A 21,127-nucleotide genomic window follows, 5' to 3' on the forward strand; every position below is an offset into this window, starting at 1 on the left:
ACAGTAGTCTATATGAGGTGTTCAGGCCTACAGTAGTCTATATGAGGTGTTCAGTGAAGGCCTACAGTAGTCTATATGAGGTGTTCAGGCCTACAGTAGTCTATATGAGGTGTTCAGTGAAGGCCTACAGTAGTCTATATGAGGTGTTCAGGTCTACAGTAGTCTATATGAGGTGTTCAGTGAAGGCCTAACTAATGATAAAACATGGATCTATACAGTGTAAACTAATGATTAAACTAATGATAAAACATGGATCTATACAGTGTAAACTAATGATAAAACATGGATCTATACAGTGTAAACTAATGATAAAACATGGATCTATACCGTGTAAACTAATGATAAAACATGGATCTATACAGTGTAAACTAATGATAAAACATGGATCTATACAGTGTAAACTAATGATAAAACATGGATCTATATAGTGTAAACTAATGATAAAACATGGATCTATATAGTGTAAACTAATGATAAAACATGGATCTATACAGTGTAAACTAATGATAAAACATGGATCTATACAGTGTAAACTAATGATAAAACATGGATCTATACAGTGTAAACTAATGATAAAACATGGATCTATACAGTGTAAACTAATGATAAAACATGGATCTATACAGTGTAAACTAATGATAAAACATGGATCTATATAGTGTAAACTAATGATAAAACATGGATCTATATAGTGTAAACTAATGATAAAACATGGATCTATACAGTGTAAACTAATGGGACGAACTCAGTGCAGTTCAATCTCTTGCATCTCTGTGCAGGAGGTGCACGGCCATGCACGAGGGCAGCTTAGAGGGAACATTGTCCACGAGTGTCCTTGTGTCCAAGAACCTCGAAATGTTTGAATCCTTGTTGATGTGATGTGATTTTGTGTATTTAAAATGTCTCACCATGTAGGACTCCAGACAGGACACTAGCTGTCTAACACAGGGCTCCAGACAGTTCTGATTCCTCTTGACCTTCTGCAGTGACGTGTCTGTCAGGATCTACACAGAGGAGATACGACCGTGAGGAGAGAGAGGGACACACACACACACACGATACAGGAACACACACACACACACGATACAGGCACACACACACACACACACACACACACACACACACGATACAGGCACACACACACACACACGCACACACACACACACGATACAGGGACACACACACACACACAATACAGGCACACACACACACACACGATACAGGCGCACACACACACACACGATACAGTCACACACACACACACGCACACGCACACGCACACGCACACACACACACACACAGGGTTACCTTCTGTATCTTGGTCCTCATGGCGGTGGGGATGGTGGTAGGGGAGATGAACTGGAAGGACGGAGCAGCGTTGTTGGGGTAGTGGGAAGGGAACTTCACCACCAGGTGGACCTGGTTGGTCCCGAACAGGGCCGACACCACACAGCTACGGTTCACCGCATCCATCTGGAGGCCCGAACAATCACACCACAGAACCGCGTCGGTACGACGTAGAACAATCACACCACAGGACCGTGTTGGTACGACGTAGAACAATCACACCACAGAACCGCATCGGTACAATGTAGAACAATCACACCACAGAACCGCATTGGTACGACGTAGAACAATCACACCACAGAACCGCGTTGGTACAATGTAGAAAAATCACACCACAGAACCGCATTGGTACGACGTAGAACAATCACACCACAGAACCGCATCAGTACGACGTAGAACAATCACACCACAGAACCGCATTGGTACAACGTAGAACAATCACACCACAGAACCGCATTGGTACTACGTAGAACAATCACACCACAGAACCGCATCGGTACTACGTAGAACAATCACACCACAGAACCACATCGGTATTACGTAGAACAATCACACCACAGAACCGCATCGGTATTACATAGAACAATCACACCACAGAACCGCATTGGTACAATGTAGAACAATCACACCACAGAACCGCGTTGGTACGACGTAGAACAATCACACCACAGACTGCGTTGGTACGACGTAGAACAATCACACCACAGAACTGCGTTGGTACTATGTAGAACAATCACACCACAGAACCGCATCGGTACTATGTAGAACAATCACACCACAGAACCGCATCGGTAGAATGTAGAACAATCACACCACAGAACCGCATTGGTACTACGTAGAACAATCACACCACAGAACCGCATCGGTACGATGTAGAACAATCACACCACAGAACCTCATAGGTACGACGTAGAACAATCACACCACAGAACCGCATCGGTACGACGTAGAACAATCACACCACAGAACCGCGTCGGTACGACATAGAACAATCACACCACAGAACCGCGTCGGTACGATGTAGAACAATCACACCACAGAACCGCGTCGGTACGACGTAGAACAATCACACCACAAAACCGCGTCGGTACGACATAGAACAATCACACCACAGAACCGCATCGGTACGATGTAGAACAATCACACCACAGGACCGCGTTGGTACGACGTAGAACAATCACACCACAGAACCGCATCGGTACAATGTAGAACAATCACACCACAGAACCGCATTGGTACGACGTAGAACAATCACACCACAGAACCGCGTCGGTACGACATAGAACAATCACACCACAGAACCGCGTCGGTACAACATAGAACAATCACATCACAGAAACGCGTCGGTACGACGTAGAACAATCACACCACAGAACCGCGTCGGTACGACGTAGAACAATCACACCACAGAACCACGTCGGTACGACATAGAACAATCACACCACAGAACCGCATTGGTACGACGTAGAACAATCACACCACAGAACCGCATTGGTACGATGTAGAACAATCACACCACAGAACCGCATTGGTACGATGTAGAACAATCACACCACAGAACCGCATAATAAAGGGAGATGTAGTTCTATAGAACAGGCCACCATAATAAAGGGAGATGTAGTTCTATTGAACAGGCCACCATAATAAGAAAAGACCACCATAATAAAGGGAGATGTAGTTCTATAGAACAGACCACCATAATAAAGGGAGATGTAGTTCTATAGAACAGACCACCATAATAAAGGGAGATGTAGTTCTATTGAACAGACCACCATAATAAAGGGAGATGTAGTTCTATTGAACAGACCACCATAATAAAGCCATTCTAACGGTATGAAGGGTGTAGGGGTCCGTCGAGCTACACTGTCATAAAGCCTACATAACAATGTCATAAGATGTCGTAAGACTGACACAGCAGATGTCATTAGGAGTCATAACCCGTTTTAAATAACTGATACAGCAGACGTCATTATGAGTTATAAACTGTCATAAGAGGAGTGACATAGCATCATCAGGAGTTACAAGCAGTCATAAGACTATCCTAGGAGATGTCATCAGGAGTTATAAGCAGTCATAAGACTATCCTAGGAGATGTCATCAGGAGTTATAAGCAGTCATAAGACTATCATAGTAGACGTCATTAGGAGTTATAAGCAGTCATAAGACTATCCTAGGAGACAAAATCAGGAGTTACAAGCAGTCATAAGACTATCATAAGAGATGTCAAAAGGAGTTATAAGCAGTCATAAGACTATCATAGGAGACGTCATTAGGAGTTATAAGCAGTCATAAGACTATTCTAGGAGACGTCATCAGGAGATACAAGCAGTCATAAGACTATCCTAGGAGATGTCATCAGGAGTTATAAGCAGTCATAAGACTATCCTAGGAGATGTCATCAGGAGTTATAAGCAGTCATAAGACTATCCTAGGAGACGTCATCAGGAGTTATAAGCAGTCATAAGACTATCCTAGGAGACGTCATCAGGAGTTACAAGCAGTCATAACACTATCACAGGAGATGTCATAAGGAGTTATAAGCAGTCATACGACTATCACGGGAGAGGTCATTAGGAGTTATAAGCTCACCTCGACGTTGACGTTCCTGATCTGCAGGTTGACCAAAGAGAACTCCTGTTGCAGTGTCTGGGGCAGAGCAGAGGGGTCATGTCGACCACCGGAGGTCAGAGAACCAGCCTGGTCTGTGAGCGAGAGAGACAACACTTATTCCTCTGTTCTACTGTAGTCAGGTCTACACATTCCTCTGTTCTACTGTAGTCAGGTCTATACATTCCTGTGTTCTACTGTAGTCAGGTCTATATATTCCTCTGTTCTACTGTAGTCAGGTCTATACATTCCTCTGTTCTACTGTAGTCAGGTCTATACATTCCTCTGTTCTACTGTAGTCAGGTCTATACATTCCTCTGTTCTACTGTAGTCAGGTCTACACATTCCTCTTTTCTACTGTAGTCAGGTCTACACATTCCTCTGTTCTACTGTAGTCAGGTCTATACATTCCTCTGTTCTACTGTAGTCAGGTCTATACATTCCTCTGTTCTACTGTAGTCAGGTCTATACATTCCTCTGTTCTACCGTAGTCAGGTCTATACATTCCTCTGTTCTACCGTAGTCAGGTCTATACATTCCTCTGTTCTACCGTAGTCAGGTCTATACATTCCTCTGTTCTAATGTAGTCAGGTCTATACATTCCTCTGTTCTACTGTAGTCAGGTCTATACATTCCTCTGTTCTACCGTAGTCAGGTCTATACGTTCCTCTGTTCTACGGTAGTCAGGTCTATACATTCCTCTGTTCTACCGTAGTCAGGTCTATACATTCCTCTATTCTACCGTAGTCAGGTCTATACATTCCTCTGTGAGTAGATAATCTTTCCCAGCGTGGCCTATTTTAAAGATAGTATGAAGAACTCTAAAAGCGGCGCCCTGAATTTAACAGGCGCTATCGTATCGACAAACGATCAGTGGGAAAAAGTTTTAATGGACTAATTTCTGGAGGACGATCGTGCCATGCTAACTCTCTGAATCAGACGATGAGGAAATCCCTGATTTAAGTCAAAAACATTTTCATTGAAACAGACATTGTAGAGTCTTCTGATGACAGTGACGGGGAAGAAACGGCGATCGACAGTGTTGTTGTCACAGATGAAGTTGACCGAGCTTTGAAATCAGCGAAAAGCGCAGTGGAAGCGGAGTATGATAGCTGAGGAGATGGAGAAAATGAGAACACACAGAAGGCTGTTGTATAAAACACCCGTCTCCGGATTACATCTTCAAACTAAGGGCAACCATGACAGAGAGGGAGAAGCGTCCATCCATGTATACGGGTAAGATAGTCTAGCTAGCTACATTTTTAGATATTACAGGTTTCTAATTTGGTCAGAAAGTCGTTTTCATTACAACACGTACTGTTAGCTAGCTAGCTACCGTTCGCTGGCTGGCTCGCTAGTTACCGTTCGCTGGCTGGCTCGCTAGCTACCGTTCGCTGGCTGGCTCGCTAGCTACCGTTCGCTGGCTGGCTCGCTAGCTACCGTTCGCTGGCTGGCTCGCTAGCTACCGTTCACTGGCTCGCTCGCTACCGTTCGCTGGCTGGCTCGCTCGCTACTGTTCGCTGGCTGGCTCGCTAGCTACCGTTACGTGTATGATCTGTGTAGTAATATTATTCACGTCTCAGAAAACTATTTGCATTTCTAGTTACAGCCTAATGTTAGCTAGCTAGCTAACATTGAACCTAGTTGGTTAGCTTAAGCTACCTGTAGATTAATGCATGGTGGCTATCTATTACAATCAGTTTGTACTGCTATGCCGCATTCAAAACAAATGGGAACTCGGAAATCTCTGACTTCCAACTGCTGTTGCGTTCAAGACAACTGGGAACTCAAGGAGAAAAAAAAAAGCTCAGACTGAGAAAAAATTATTTTGAACGGTCATCAATCTTGGAATTCCAACTCGGGAACTCTGGCCTCTTTCTATAACCCCGACTTTCCGACCTGAAGAGCACCGCCTCCATAATTTGACCTTGTATTTTTTCCAAGTTCCCCAGTTGTCTTGAAAGCACCGTTAGGTTTATTGTTTAGCTAGCTACATGTCTAAACCAAAGACCACTTCGCCAGATGATTACATGACCCATCAAGTTAGCCAGGCGTGTTCTGGGGGGGTGTGATTACGGACCATCCCTCACCCTCACCCTGCAGGTCTTCAGATGGCAGGCCAGAGCTGTGTACGGTGGGTTCAGGGTCCTGAGAGGGAAGGCTCTTCTCTGACTCGGTAGTTAGGCTGATCCCTTCCATCAGATCCTCTACCAGGTCGTTGGCACACAGCTACACAGAGAAACACAGGGAGAACATACATTTAAATATGGAATTAACATGAAGCGAATCCCAAATGACACCCAGTTACCAAAACAATACCGCACCACTTTTGACCAGAGGGCCTCATAGAGATTTTGAATAGAGTGTTGGATTTGACAGATTCCGAACCTTCTGTAGCTGTACCTTCCAGCCTTCTGTAGCTGTACCTTCCAGCCTTCTGTAGCTGTACCTTCCAGCCTTCTGTAGCTGTACCTATTCTATTCAAATCTCCTATTCAAATCATAGAGATTTTGAATAGAGCGTTGGATTTGACAGATTCCACACCTTCTGTAGCTGTGGATCCAGCCTCCATATTCTCAGAGTCTGGTCTCTGGATAACGTCACCATCTGGTAGTCCTTAGAAGCTAGAAAAGGAGACAACAAGACGGGAGGAATCAGAGGACTGAACTCTATGGACGACGAGACACGGCAATACTTCATTACCAGGTGGATTCATGATAACAGTTTAGGATGTGGGGGAAGAGGTAGCCTGGTGATGTAGACAAAATGTATGCATTACAAGAAGTTGCTTTGAATAAAGTCAGCCACCCAGGCTAGTAAAGAGTTATATATTATCCAGGCTGGTAGAGGTATATTATATGATATATTATCCAGGCTGGTACAGTTATATTATATGATATATAATCCAGGCTGGTAGAGTTATATTATATGCTATATTATCCAGGCTGGTAGAGTTATATTATATGATATATTATCCAGGCTGGTAGAGTTATATTATATGATATATTATCCAGGCTGGTAGAGTTATATTATATGATATATTATCCAGGCTGGTAGAGTTATATTATATGATATATTATCCAGGCTGGTAGAGTTATACTATATGTTATATTATCCAGCCACCCAGACTGGTAGAGTTATATTATATGCTATATTATCCAGGCTGGTAGAGTTATATGATATATTATCCAGGCTGGTAGAGTTATATTATATGTTATATTATCCAGGCTGGTAGAGTTATATTATATGTTATATTATATGATATATTATCCAGGCTGGTAGAGTTATATTATATGATATATTATCCAGCCACCTAGGCTGGTAGAGTTATATTATATGATATATTATCCAGGCTGGTAGAGTTATATTATATGATATATTATCCAGGCTGGTAGAGTTATATTATATGATATATTATCCAGGCTGGTAGAGTTATATTATATGATATATTATCCAGGCTGGTAGAGTTATATTATATGATATATTATCCAGGCTGGTAAAGAGTTATATTACATGATATATTATCCAGCCATCCAGGCTGGTAGAGTTATATTATATGATATTTATCCAGCCACCCAGGCTGGTAGAGTTATATTATATGATATATTACCCAGTCACCCAGGCTGGTAGAGTTATATTATCCAGCCACCCAGGCTGGTAGAGGTATATTACCCAGTCACCCAGGCTGGTAGAGGTATATTATATGATATATTATCCAGGCTGGTAGAGTTATATTATATGATATATTATCCAGCCACCCAGGCCAGTAGAGGTATATTACCCAGCCACCCAGGCTGGTAGAGGTATATTACCCAGCCACCCAGGCTGGTAGAGGTATATTACCCTGCCACCTAGGCTGGTAGAGGTATATTACCCAGTCACCCAGGATGGTAGAGGTATATTACCCAGTCACCCAGGCTGGTAGAGGTATATTATATGATATATTATCCAGGCTGGTAGAGTTATATTATATGATATACACTGCTCAAAAAAATAAAGGGAACACTTAAACAACACAATGTAACTCCAAGTCAATCACACTTCTGTGAAATCAAACTGTCCACTTAGGAATCAACACTGATTGACAATAAATTTCACATGCTGTTGTGCAAATGGAATAGACAACAGGTGGAAATTATAGGCAATTAGCAAGACACCCCCAATAAAGGAGTGGTTCTGCAGGTGGGGACCACAGACCACTTCTCAGTTCCAATGCTTCCTGGCTGATGTTTTGGTCACTTTTGAATGCTGGCGGTGCTTTCACTCTAGTGGTAGCATGAGACGGAGTCTACAACCCACACAAGTGGCTCAGGTAGTGCAGCTCATCCAGGATGGCACATCAATGCGAGCTGTGGCAAGAAGGTTTGCTGTGTCTGTCAGCGTAGTGTCCAGAGCATGGAGGCGCTACCAGGAGACAGGCCAGTACATCAGGAGACGTGGAGGCAACAACCCAGCAGCAGGACCGCTACCTCCGCCTTTGTGCAAGGAGGAGCAGGAGAAGCACTGCCAGAGCCCTGCAAAATGACCTCCAGCAGGCCACAAATGTGCATGTGTCTGCTCAAACGGTCAGAAACAGACTCCATGAGGGTGGTATGAGGGCCCGATGTCCACAGGTGGGGGTTGTGCTTACAGCCCAACACCGTGCAGGACGTTTGGCATTTGCCAGAGAACACCAAGATTGGCAAATTTGCCACTGGCGCCCTGTGCTCTTCACAGATGAACGCAGGTTCACACTGAGCACGTGACAGACGTGAGAGTCTGGAGACGCCGTGGAGAACGTTCTGCTGCCAGCAACATCCTCCAGCATGACCGGTTTGGCGGTGGGTCAGTCATGGTGTGGGGTGGCATTTCTTTGGGGGGCCGCACAGCCCTCCATGTGCTCGCCAGAGGTAGCCTGACTGCCATTAGGTACCGAGATGAGATCCTCAGACCCCTTGTGAGACCATATTCTGGTGTGGTTGGCCCTGGGTTCTTCCTAATGCAAGACAATGCTAGACCTCATGTGCCTGGAGTGTGTCAGCAGTTCCTGCAAGAGGAAGGCATTGATGCTATGGACTGGCCCGCCCATTTCCCAGACCTGAATCCAATTGAGCACATCTGGGACATCATGCCTCGCTCCGTCCACCAACGCCACGTTGCACCACAGACTGTCCAGGAGTTGGCGGATGCTTTAGTCCAGGTCTGGGAGGAGATGCCTCAGGAGACCATCCACCACCTCATCAGGAGCATGCCCAGGCATTGTAGGGAGGTCATACAGGCACGTGGAGGCCACACACACTACTGAGCCTCATTTTGACTTGTTTTAAGGACATTACATCAAAGTTGGATCAGCCTGTAGTGTGGTTTTCCACTTTAATTTTGAGTGTGACTCCAAATCCAGACCTCCATGGGTTGATAAATTGGATTTCCATTGATTATTTTTGTGTGATTTTGTTGTCAGCACATTCAACTATGTAAAGAAAAAAGTATTTAATAAGATTATTTCTTTCATTCAGATCTAGGATGTGTTGTTTAAGTGTTCCCTTTATTTTTTTGAGCAGTATATTATCCAGCCACCCAGGCTGGTAGAGTTATATTATCCAGCCACCCAGGCTGGTAGAGGTATATTACCCAGCCACCCAGGCCGGTAGAGGTATATTACCCAGCCACCCAGGCCGGTAGAGGTATATTACCCAGCCACCCAGGCCGGTAGAGGTATATTACCCAGCCACCCAGGCCAGTAGAGGTATATTACCCAGCCACCCAGGCTGGTAGAGGTATATTACCCAGCCACCCAGGCTGGTAGAGGTATATTACCCAGCCACCCAGGCTGGTAGAGGTATATTACCCTGCCACCTAGGCTGGTAGAGGTATATTACCCAGCCACCCAGGCTGGTAGAGGTATATTACCCAGCCACCCAGGCCGGTAGAGGCCTCCTTTACCCTCTTTCTGCGGACGCCACTGGAACTCCAGCACCACATCATCGTGTCCCACGAAGGCATGAACGGGGCTGTTGAGGTCCAGAGCGCTCCAAAGCAGCAAGCTGTTTTCACGTCTCAGCTGGGGAACCATCACTGTAACCAGGCCGTTGGAGAAAGGCTACACACACACACACACACACACACACACACACACACACACACACACACACACACACACACACACAAAGAGCGTTATAGACAGATAGATATCCATAACTCTCAGACAGATATCCACTCTTCACACGAGGAGAACTGGTGAAAGGAAGAGTCAACTCACTGTATATCTGGCCTTCCACACTGGAACCTGACAAGATAGGATGTTCAGATACTTCCTCGGCTGTCTGTAGTCCCAGAACTGCACAGAGAAATTGAAGGACAGCACAGTAAGTACAACGGGAGAATCATAGCAAAAAAGCTATGTGAATATCCTACATATCGTAAAACTTCAATTAAAAGCCCAGGCGTTTATTTGCTTAAATCACTGAAGACAACAGGCGCTTTTTTTTAAAGACAGGCTTCTATTTGAGCCAGGCTTCTATTTCCTTAATGCGCACAGCTTTAGCTCATTTGCATAGTTAATTGTTTAATTCAAAGCATTTTAATACATTTCTTCATTTCCTGTGTCTAATGTGTTATCATTTACACGGTGTAACCAGGTTTCCATCTGACCATTTTATACCAGTAAAAGTACACGTCGGATAACATTTTTAATGATCGGCCTGATGGAAACAGAACATTTGGCGTTAAACTTTCCAAATGTTAAGAAACCTGAATACGCTAGACAAGGCGGCTATTTGAGACCGCGTTTAAATGAACTTTTACGGTAGCTATGAGGTTCCGGGGAAAAGGTAATTTACCCTGACGGAGTTGTCCTGACTGGACGTTGCCAGGATGTGTTCGTTGTCAGGGTGCCAGTCCAGACCGTGGATCTTAGACAGGTGAGCTGCTACGTACTCCACAGCTGTGTTGGGTTTCTGGGTAATAGATAACACAGGACCATCAGGCACAAAACCAAGACACGGGGACACTCGCTGAACATGTTACGGGGACACTTGCTGAACATGTTACAGGGACACCCGCTGAACATGTTACGGGGACACCGGCTGAACATGTTACAGGGACACTGGCTGAACATGTTACAGGGACACTGGCTGAACATGTTACAGGGACACTGACTGAACATAAGGGACACAGGACACTTCAATATGTTCAATCTGAAATGAAATATTGATATCTGATCAACGAGTAAGTGTGTACCAGTATACCATTTAGCATTGACCCTACATAGGTTATAATGTAGTAGTGACCCTACACAGGTTATAATGTAGTACTGACCCTACACAGGTTATAATGTAGTACTGACCCTACACAGGTTATAATGTAGTTCTGACCCTACACAGGTTATAATGTAGTACTGATCCTACACAGGTTATAATGTAGTACTGACCCTACACAGGTTATAATGTAGTACTGACCCCACACAGGTTATAATGTAGTACTGACCCTACACAGGTTATAATGTAGTACTGATCCTACACAGGTTATAATGTAGTACTGACCCTATACAGGTTATAATGTATTACTGACCCTACACAGGTTATAATGTAGTACTGACCCTACACAGGTTATGATGTAGTACTGACCCTACACAGGTTATAATGTAGTACTGACCCTCTAGTCCAGATGACCCTACACAGGTTATAATGCCGTACTGACCCTACACAGGTTATAATGTAGTACTGACCCTCTAGTCCAGATGACCCTACACAGGTTATAATGTAGTACTGATCCTACACAGGTTATAATGTAGTACTGACCCTACACAGGTTATAATGTAGTACTGACCCTACACAGGTTATAATGTAGTACTGACCCTCTAGTCCAGATGACCCTACACAGGTTATAATGTAGTACTGACCCTACACAGGTTATAATGCAGTACTGACCCTACACAGGTTATAATGTAGTACTGACCCTACACAGGTTATAATGCAGTACTGACCCTCTAGTCCAGATGACCCTACACAGGTTATAATGTAGAGTGACCCTCTAGTCCAGATGACCCTACACAGGTTATAATGTAGTACTGACTCTACACAGGTTATAATGTAGTACTGACCCTACACAGGTTATAATGTAGTACTGACCCTCTAGTCCAGATGACCCTACACAGGTTATAATGCAGTACTGACCCTACACAGGTTATAATGTAGTACTGACCCTACACAGGTTATAATGTAGTACTGACCCTACACAGGTTATAATGCAGTACTGACCCTACACAGGTTATAATGTAGTTCTGCCCCTACACAGGTTATTATGTAGTACTGACCCTACACAGGTTATAATGCAGTACTGACCCTCTTGTCCCAGATGCGAACATCTCCATCATGACTGGAGGCTAGAAGGTACTGATTACGCTTGTTCCACTTGACCTGGGACGCCCCCGCTACAGAGACAGAGAGAGATAGAGAGAGATAGAGAGAGAGATAGAGAGAGATAGAGAGAGATGGTGAGAGAGAGATAGAGAGAGAGAGATGGAGAGAGAGATGGTGAGAGAGATGGAGAGAGAGAGATAGATGGTGAGAGAGAGAGAGAGAGAGAGAGAGAGAGAGAGAGATGGGGTGAGAGAGGGTGAGAGAGAGAGAGAGAGAGAGAGAGAGAGAGAGAGAGATGGTGAGAGAGATGGTGAGAGAGATGGTGAGAGAGAGAGATGGTGAGAGAGAAAGAGAGAGAGAGAGATTGTGAATCCAAGACAGATGACCTAGAGAGGTCAAACTGTGATTATCTAAAGACTGAAGTGCCTACTCACCCACTGCAGACAACGCCACTGTAGGTTTCCTTGTGTCTCTGAGATCATACAAACAGATTTACAGTGTTGTTTACAGTGTTGTTTACAGTGTTGTTCAGGCAGGACATCAATCATTTAATCTCAGGGCTGGTTTCCCAGACATACATTAAGTCAAGACCTGAACCAAAAACATCCTCTACATGACTCTACATGGAGAGTGAAAACAGATTAAAGTACGGAGAGAGAGAGAGAGAGAGAGAGAGAGAGAAAGAGAGAGAGAGAGAGGAGTGGCGATCATATAGAGGTATATTCTACCTGGTTATTGATAGAATAGAGGTATATTCTACCTGGTTATTGATAGTATAGAGGCATATCCTACCTGGTTATTGATAGTATAGTGGTATATCCTACCTGGTTATTGATAGTATAGAGGTATATTCTACCTGGTTATTGATAGTACAGTGGTATATCCTACCTGGTTATTGATAGTATAGTGGTATATCCTACCTGGTTATTGATAGTATAGTGGTATATTCTACCTGGTTATTGATAGTATAGTGGTATATCCTACCTGGTTATTGATAGTATAGTGGTATATCCTACCTGGTACAGAGAGGAGTATTGATAGTATAGAGGTAAATCCTACCTGGTTATTGATAGTATAGTGGTAAATCCTACCTGGTTATTGATAGTATAGTGGTATATCCTACCTGGTTATTGATAGTATAGTGGTATATCCTACCTGGTTATTGATAGTATAGTGGTATATCCTACCTGGTTATTGATAGTATAGAGGTATATCCTACCTGGTACAGAGAGGAGTATTGATAGTATAGTGGTATATCCTACCTGGTTATTGATACTATAGTGGTATATTCTACCTGGTTATTGATAGTATAGTGGTATATCCTACTTGGTTATTGATAGTATAGTGGTACATCCTACCTGGTTATTGATAGTAAAGTGGTATATCCTACCGGGTTATTGATAGTATAGTGGTATATCCTACCTGGTTATTGATAGTATAGTGGTATATCCTACCTGGTACAGAGAGGAGTATTGATAGTATAGAGGTATATCCTACCTGGTTATTGATAGTAAAGTGGTATATCCTACCTGGTTATTGATAGTATAGTGGTATATTCTACCTGGTTATTGATAGTATAGAGGTATATCCTACCTGGTACAGAGAGGAGTATTGATAGTATAGTGGTATATCCTACCTGGTTATTGATAGTATAGAGGTATATCCTACCTGGTTATTGATACTATAGTGGTATATTCTACCCGGTTATTGATAGTATAGAGGTATATCCTACCTGGTTATTGATAGTATAGAGGTATATCCTACCTGGTTATTGATAGTATAGAGGTATATCCTACCTGGTTATGGATAGTATAGTGGTTTATCCTACCTGGTTATTGATAGTATAGTGGTATATCCTACCTGGTTATTGATAGTATAGTGGTATATCCTACCTGGTTATTGATAGTATAGTGGTATATCCTACCTGGTTATTGATAGTATAGTGGTAAATCCTACCTGGTTATTGATAGTATAGAGGGTATATTCTACCTGGTTATTGATAGTATAGTGGTATATCCTACCTGGTTATTGATAGTATAGAGGTATATCCTACCTGGTTATTGATAGTATAGAGGTATATCCTACCTGGTTATGGATAGTATAGTGGTTTATCCTACCCGGTTATTGATAGAATAGAGGTATATCCTACCTGGTTATTGATAGTATAGTGGTGCATCCTACCTGGTTATTGATAGTATAGTGGTATATCCTACCTGGTTATTGATAGTATAGTGGTAAATCCTACCTGGTGTCCCAGATACAGATGTAGGTGTCTACAGAGCTCGTGACCAGATACTCCGGTTCAAACCAGGACCAGTCCAAGTCACTGTAGGATACAAACACAGTCAGTGACCTGGCGACATAGACATACCTAGAGTACATATCCACACAGATCAGGCCGTGTCCCACATCGCACCATATCCCCTGTATAGGGCACTATTTTTTTGACCCGTAGGGAATAGGGAGCCATTTGGGGACACAGACGTACGGGAGCATCTCCTCTGTGTTACCTGATGACTCGTGTGTGTCCTTGCAGGGATGCGTGGACCTCCCCACAACCATCGCGCCACGTGTACAGGTCAACACGCTGGTTACTCTGGAAACATAAACCTCTAGTCAGACAGATCACAGAGCAGAGACTGGGTCTGTTCAGTAACCAGGATGTTATGGTACCACCATGTGGGCAGTGATGACCACAACTCTCACAGGATGCAGTTTGACCAGAACAAATATCTGGATCCAATCAGAAACTGACTAAGTTGCTCCGGATAAGACTTGAGCCTGCTCAACGACTCTCCGGATAAAGACTTGAGCCTGCTCAACGACTCTCCGGATAAAGACTTGAACCTGCTCAACGACTCTCCGGATTAAGACTTGAGCCTGCTCAACGACTCTCCGGATAAAGACTTGAGCCTGCTCAACGACTCTCCAGATAAAGACTTGAGCCTGTTCAACGTCTCTCCGGATAAGACTTGAGCCTGCTCAACGTCTCTCCGGATAAGACTTGAGCCTGCTCAACGATTCTCCGGATAAGACTTGAGCCTGCTCAACGACTCTCCGGATAAGACTTGAGCCTGCTCAACGACTCTCCGGATAAGACTTGAGCCTGCTCAACGACTCTCCGGATAAAGACTTGAGCCCGCTCAACGACTCTCCGGATTAAGACTTGAGCCCGCTCAACGACTCTCCGGATTAAGACTTGAGCCCGCTCAACGACTCTCCGGATTAAGACTTGAGCCTGCTCAACGACTCTCCAGATAAGAGCGAGCCTGCTCAACGACTCTCCAGATAAAGATTTGAGCATGCTCAACGACTCTCCAGATAAAGACTTGAGCCTGTTCAACGACTCTCCGGATAAAGACTTGAGCCTGTTCAACGACTCTCCGGATAAGACTTGGGCCTGCTCAACGACTCTCCAGATAAAGACTTGAGCCTGTTCAACGACTCTCCGGATAAAGACTTGAGCCTGTTCAACGACTCTCCGGATAAGACTTGGGCCTGCTCAACGACTCTCCAGATAAAGACTTGAGCCTGTTCAACGTGTCTCCGGATAAGATTTGAGCCTGCTCAACGTCTCTACGGATAAGACTTGAGCCTGCTCAACGACTCTCCGGATAAGACTTGAGCCTGATCAACGACTCTCCGGATAAGACTTGAGCCTGCTCAACGACTCTCCGGATAAAGACTTGAGCCTGCTCAACGACTCTCCGTATAAAGACTTGAGCCTGCTCAACGACTCTCCGGATAAAGACTTGAGCCTGCTCAACGACTCTCCGGACAAGACTTGAGCCTGCTCAACGACTCTCCGGATAAGAGCGAGCCTGCTCAACGACTCTCCGGATAAGACTTGAGCCTGCTCAACAGCTCTCCGGATAAGAGTGAGCCTGCTCAACAACTCTCCGGATAAGAGTGAGCCTGCTCAACAACTCTCCGGATAAGACTTGAGCCTGCTCAACGACTCTTCGGATAAGAGCGCCTGCTCAACGACTCTCCGGATAAGACTTGAGCCTGCTCAACGACTCTCCGGATAAGACTTGAGCCTGCTCAACGGCTCTCCGGATAAGACTTGAGCCTGCTCAACGACTCTCCAGATAAGACCTGAGCCTGCTCAACGACTCTCTGGATAAGAGCCTAATTTATAAATATAAAAAGGAAATGTAAATCAATAGAAAAAAAAATTACGCAATTGAATGATGAATTGTTAACGTTTTTGTTGATGTTTTAACAGAGTACTCACAGAGGCAGCGAAGACGTGGGACTCCGCCTTGTGAGGGTTCCACTGAACCGTCCCCACGTCCCATTTGCTTGGTCTGCCAATCTTCCTGGGAGCTTCAGACGGAGTCTCCAGGTTCACCACATACAGAAACCTCCGTCTAAAGGAGAGGAGATCAAACACGCACGTCAACGCACGCACGCACACACGCACAATTGGATGAAAATAGGTTTATTCACCTGACATGTCAACCTCCCATCTATTTAAATCTGATTAATCCACAAATACACAACTAGCAGTGACTTGTGGAACTGCAAACATCGGGACATGACACTGTTACCTTACGGCCTCATGGCCTGATAGATGTTGACTAAGGCAGAGCTACGGTGACGTTGACTGAGGCAGAGCTACAGTGACTGAGGCAGAGCTACGGTGACTGAGGCAGAGCTACGGTGACTGAGGCAGAGCTACAATGACGTTGACTGAGGCAGAGCTACAGTGACGTTGACTGAGGCAGAGCTACAGTGACTGAGGCAGAGCTATGGTGACTGAGGCAGAGCTACAATGACGTTGACTGAGGCAGAGCTACAGTGACGTCGACTGAGGCAGAGCTACAGTGACTGAGGCAGAGCTACGGTGACGTCGACTGAGGCAGAGCTACGGTGACGTCGACTAAGGCAGAGCTACGGTGACGTCGACTGAGGCAGAGCTACAGTGACGTCGACTGAGGCAGAGCTACAGTGACGTCGACTGCGGCAGAGCTACAGTGATGTCGACTGCGGCAGAGCTACGGTGACTGAGGCAGAGCTACGGTGACTGAGGCAGAACTACGGTGACTGAGGCAGAGCTACGGTGACTGAGACAGAGCTACAGTGACTGAGGCAGAGCTACGGTGACTGAGGCAGAGCTACGGTGAATCAACAGCCTCGGCTGGTAAGGGATTTCTAACATCCCCAAGGCAATGTGAGGAGGAGTGTTTTCACTGTCTGGTGGTGGTGCTGTAATGTGTGGTAAAAGGACTGGTACACACCCAGACAGGACAGCATGTCCACCCAGGCAGTCCACGGACATAGCAGTGGCCTGGAAAGATAACACCCAACAAGCAATTTATTATTATTATTATTTACTTTGTTAAGGGGTAGATCAGCTGTAATATTGCAGATAGATTGATGGAGGCTACAATCTAATTGTCTGCATAATTTCCAATCCCCCATATATATTTAATGTAAATATACAGTATATACTTAATGTAAATATACAGTATATACATACATACACACACACACATATATATATACACATATATACACACACATACATATATTCACACATATACATACACATATATACACACACATATACATATACATATACACATATACATATACACATATATATATATATATATATATATACACACACATACATACATACACACATACATACATACATACATACATACATACATACATACATACATACATACATACATACATACATACATGCATACATACATATATATATACAGTACCAGTCCAAAGCTTGGACACACCTACTCATTCAAGGGTGTTCCTTTATTTTCTACATTGTAGAATAATATTGAAGACATCAAAACTATGAAATAACACATACGGGATCATGTAGTAACCAAAAAAGTATTAAATAAATACAAATATATTTTATATTTTAAATTCTTCGAAGTAGCCACCCTTTGCCTTGGTGACAGCTTTGCACACTCCTGGTATTCTCTCAAACAGCTTCAAATCAAATCAAATTGTATTAGTCACATGCACCGAATACAACAGTGAAATGCTTACTTCCAAGCCCTTAACCAACAATGCAGTTTTAAGAAAATACCAACAACAAAAAAGTAAGAGATAAGAATAACAAATAATTAAAGAGCAGCAGTAAATAACAATAACAAGGCTATATACAGGGGGTACCGGTACAGAGTCAATGTGGAGGCTATATACAGGGGGTACCGGTACAGAGTCAATGTGGAGGCTATATACAGGGGGTACCGGTACAGAATCAATGTGGAGGCTATATACAGGGGGTACCGGTACAGAATCAATGTGGAGGCTATATACAGGGGTACCGGTACAGAGTCAATGTGGAGGCTATTTACAGGGGGTACCGGTACAGAGTCAATGTGGAGGCTATATACAGGGGGTACCAGTACAGAGTCAATGTGGAGGCTATATACAGGGGGTACCGGTACAGAGTCAATGTGGAGGCTATATACAGGGGGTACAGGTACAGAGTCAATGTGGAGGCTATATACAGGGGGTACCGGTACAGAGTCAATGTGGAGGCTATATACAGGGGGTACCGGTACAGAGTCAATGTGGAGGCTATATACAGGGGGTACTGGTACAGAGTCAATGTGGAGGCTTATACAGGGGGTACCGGTACAGAGTCAATGTGGAGGCTATATACAGGGGTACCGGTACAGAGTCAATGTGGAGGCTATATACAGGGGGTACCGGTACAGAGTCAATGTGGAGGCTATATACAGGGGGTACTGGTACAGAGTCAATGTGGAGGCTTATACAGGGGGTACCGGTACAGAGTCAATGTGGAGGCTATATACAGGGGTACCGGTACAGAGTCAATGTGGAGGCTATATACAGGGGGTACCGGTACAGAGTCAATGTGGAGGCTATATACAGGGGGTACCGGTACAGAGTCACTGTGGAGGCTATATACAGGGGGTACCGGTACTGAGTCAATGTGGAGGCTATATACAGGGGGTACCGGTACTGAGTCAATGTGGAGGCTATATACAGGGGGTACCGGTACAGAGTCAATGTGGAGGCTATATACAGGGGGTACCGGTACAAAGTCAATGTGCAGGAGCACCAGTGTCGAGGTAATTGAGATAATATGTACATGTAGGTAGAGTTATTAAAGTGACTATGCGTAGATAATAAGAGAGTAGCAGCAGCGTAGAAAAGGGGAGGGGGGGCAGTGCAAATAGTCTGGGTAGCCATTTGATTAGATGTTCAGGAGTCTTATGGCTTGGGGGGTAGAAGCTGTTTAGGAGCCTCTTGGACCTAGACTTGGCGCTCCGGTACCGCTTGCCGTGCGATAGCAGGCGGGGGCCCCTCAGGGGTGCGTGCTCCGTTCCCTCCCGTATTCCCTGTTCATCAAGGCAAAGGGTGGCTACTTTGAAGAATCTAAAATATATTTTGATTTGTTTAACCCTTTTTTGGTTACTACATAATTCCATATATGTAATTTCATAATTTTGATGTCTTCACTATTATTCTACAATGTAGAAAATAGTAAAAATAAAGAAAAACCCTGGAATGAGTAGATGTGTCCAAATTTTTGACTGGTACTGTACATATATATATATATATATATATATATATATATATATATATATATATATATATATATATATATATATATATATATATATATATATATTTAAAAATATGTTTTCCTTTATTACTTTCTAACCCTTCCACCCCTCCCCTAGTTGAAGTAAACTAGTGAACAACAACGCTTATGCTTCTACTTCCAGCTTCTATATGCTATATACATTTTATGGACACAGTCTATTTTACAATAGTTGTATTCTGTTTGTTTTTACTCCTGTCCTTCCTCTAGCCCCAACCTCTCCCATCTATTACTGATGTCTGTCTGGTTTGATTTCTATGTCATATATTTTTAACTTTGCTGTTTCACTAAAGTTCTGAACCTCTATACATTTTACAGACACAGTATATTTGACATGAGTTATCTTGTTGTTATGAGTCCCACCCTTCAGCTCCATTCAACGCCTCCCATCTATCTCTTATCACAATCCATATTGGATTTCTATTTGCCAGATATTTTTCAAGTGTGCTGTGATGCTTCACAAAAGTTCTGAAACTTTCTATTCTTATAGTTTCTACAGGATTGTAAATTAAAGTTACATTTTTTTTGCTAAATGTATAATTATGCTATTGATCGATTGACTATGACTTTTCAAATCACCCAGCAGTGCTATCTGCAGATTTAGCTCCAGGTAAATGTTGCAATTCTTCAGCCATTCCTGGACCTGTGACCAAAAATTACTATTAAGTAATATGTATGGTTAGTTTACAAGTCAATGAAGATCATGTGAACATTATGCACAGGGACAGTTTAAGCTGGGACGTTTTGTTTGTATTTGTTTTCATGCTAAATATTGCTGCGACAACTTGTGCATGGAACAATGTCTTGTACACTTGGATGTCTGTACTCTGGTGCATTTGACCTGTTGAAACAAAACTTCCAACAACCCTGCGACTGAGTGTGACATCCTTTAACTGTGCCACTTCCAGGTTACTCTTCCCGACTTCTCAGAAAGATAACAGCTCCCACTTTTTCCCCCCCACTAGGAACAGTATGACAACACCACAGACAGAAGGAGAAAGTTATACATATATTTGGCAACGCATTGCGCATTAGTTAGCTACATGTCAACAACTGTTGATTTAAACCCTGTTTAACTCGAGTACCTGAGCATCTCGCAGCTCCACCACCACATTCTCACTGCTCCAGCGAGCCGCCATCTTCCTCTTACGGCGACAACAAACGTCCAACGTCAACAAGACGTCACACGACGTCCTGTTCCCTCAAATCACGG

At 43.8% G+C, this 21,127-nt stretch overlaps 1 protein-coding gene across 4 annotated transcripts in view; it reads right to left on the reverse strand.

The window, feature by feature from the left end:
- The window catches only part of wdr59 (WD repeat domain 59), a 199,221-nt gene extending 178,122 nt beyond the window's left edge, over positions 1 to 21,099 (reverse strand). For 3 of the 4 annotated variants that reach the window (XM_045689786.2, XM_045689785.2, XM_045689783.2), the window contains exons 1-15: positions 21,000 to 21,099; positions 17,537 to 17,586; positions 16,531 to 16,666; positions 14,804 to 14,889; positions 14,539 to 14,619; positions 12,728 to 12,765; positions 12,276 to 12,364; positions 10,773 to 10,889; positions 10,193 to 10,270; positions 9,877 to 10,033; positions 6,499 to 6,578; positions 6,045 to 6,183; positions 3,937 to 4,049; positions 1,309 to 1,473; positions 909 to 1,004 (exon numbers count right to left, since the gene is read on the reverse strand). In XM_045689786.2, coding sequence (XP_045545742.1) covers positions 909 to 1,004; positions 1,309 to 1,473; positions 3,937 to 4,049; positions 6,045 to 6,183; positions 6,499 to 6,578; positions 9,877 to 10,033; positions 10,193 to 10,270; positions 10,773 to 10,889; positions 12,276 to 12,364; positions 12,728 to 12,765; positions 14,539 to 14,619; positions 14,804 to 14,889; positions 16,531 to 16,666; positions 17,537 to 17,586; positions 21,000 to 21,053 — 1,479 coding nt within the window. In that variant the 5' untranslated portion in view covers positions 21,054 to 21,099. The remainder of the gene's footprint in view (positions 1 to 908; positions 1,005 to 1,308; positions 1,474 to 3,936; positions 4,050 to 6,044; positions 6,184 to 6,498; positions 6,579 to 9,876; positions 10,034 to 10,192; positions 10,271 to 10,772; positions 10,890 to 12,275; positions 12,365 to 12,727; positions 12,766 to 14,538; positions 14,620 to 14,803; positions 14,890 to 16,530; positions 16,667 to 17,536; positions 17,587 to 20,999) is intronic. The other variant, XM_045689784.2, reaches the window with a different exon arrangement.
- Between the last annotated feature and the right edge of the window lie 28 nt (positions 21,100 to 21,127).

This window comes from Salmo salar, chromosome 11, assembly GCF_965601325.2.
Source record: "Salmo salar chromosome 11, fSalSal1, whole genome shotgun sequence".
In the NCBI taxonomy this organism is placed as follows: domain Eukaryota; kingdom Metazoa; phylum Chordata; class Actinopteri; order Salmoniformes; family Salmonidae; genus Salmo; species Salmo salar.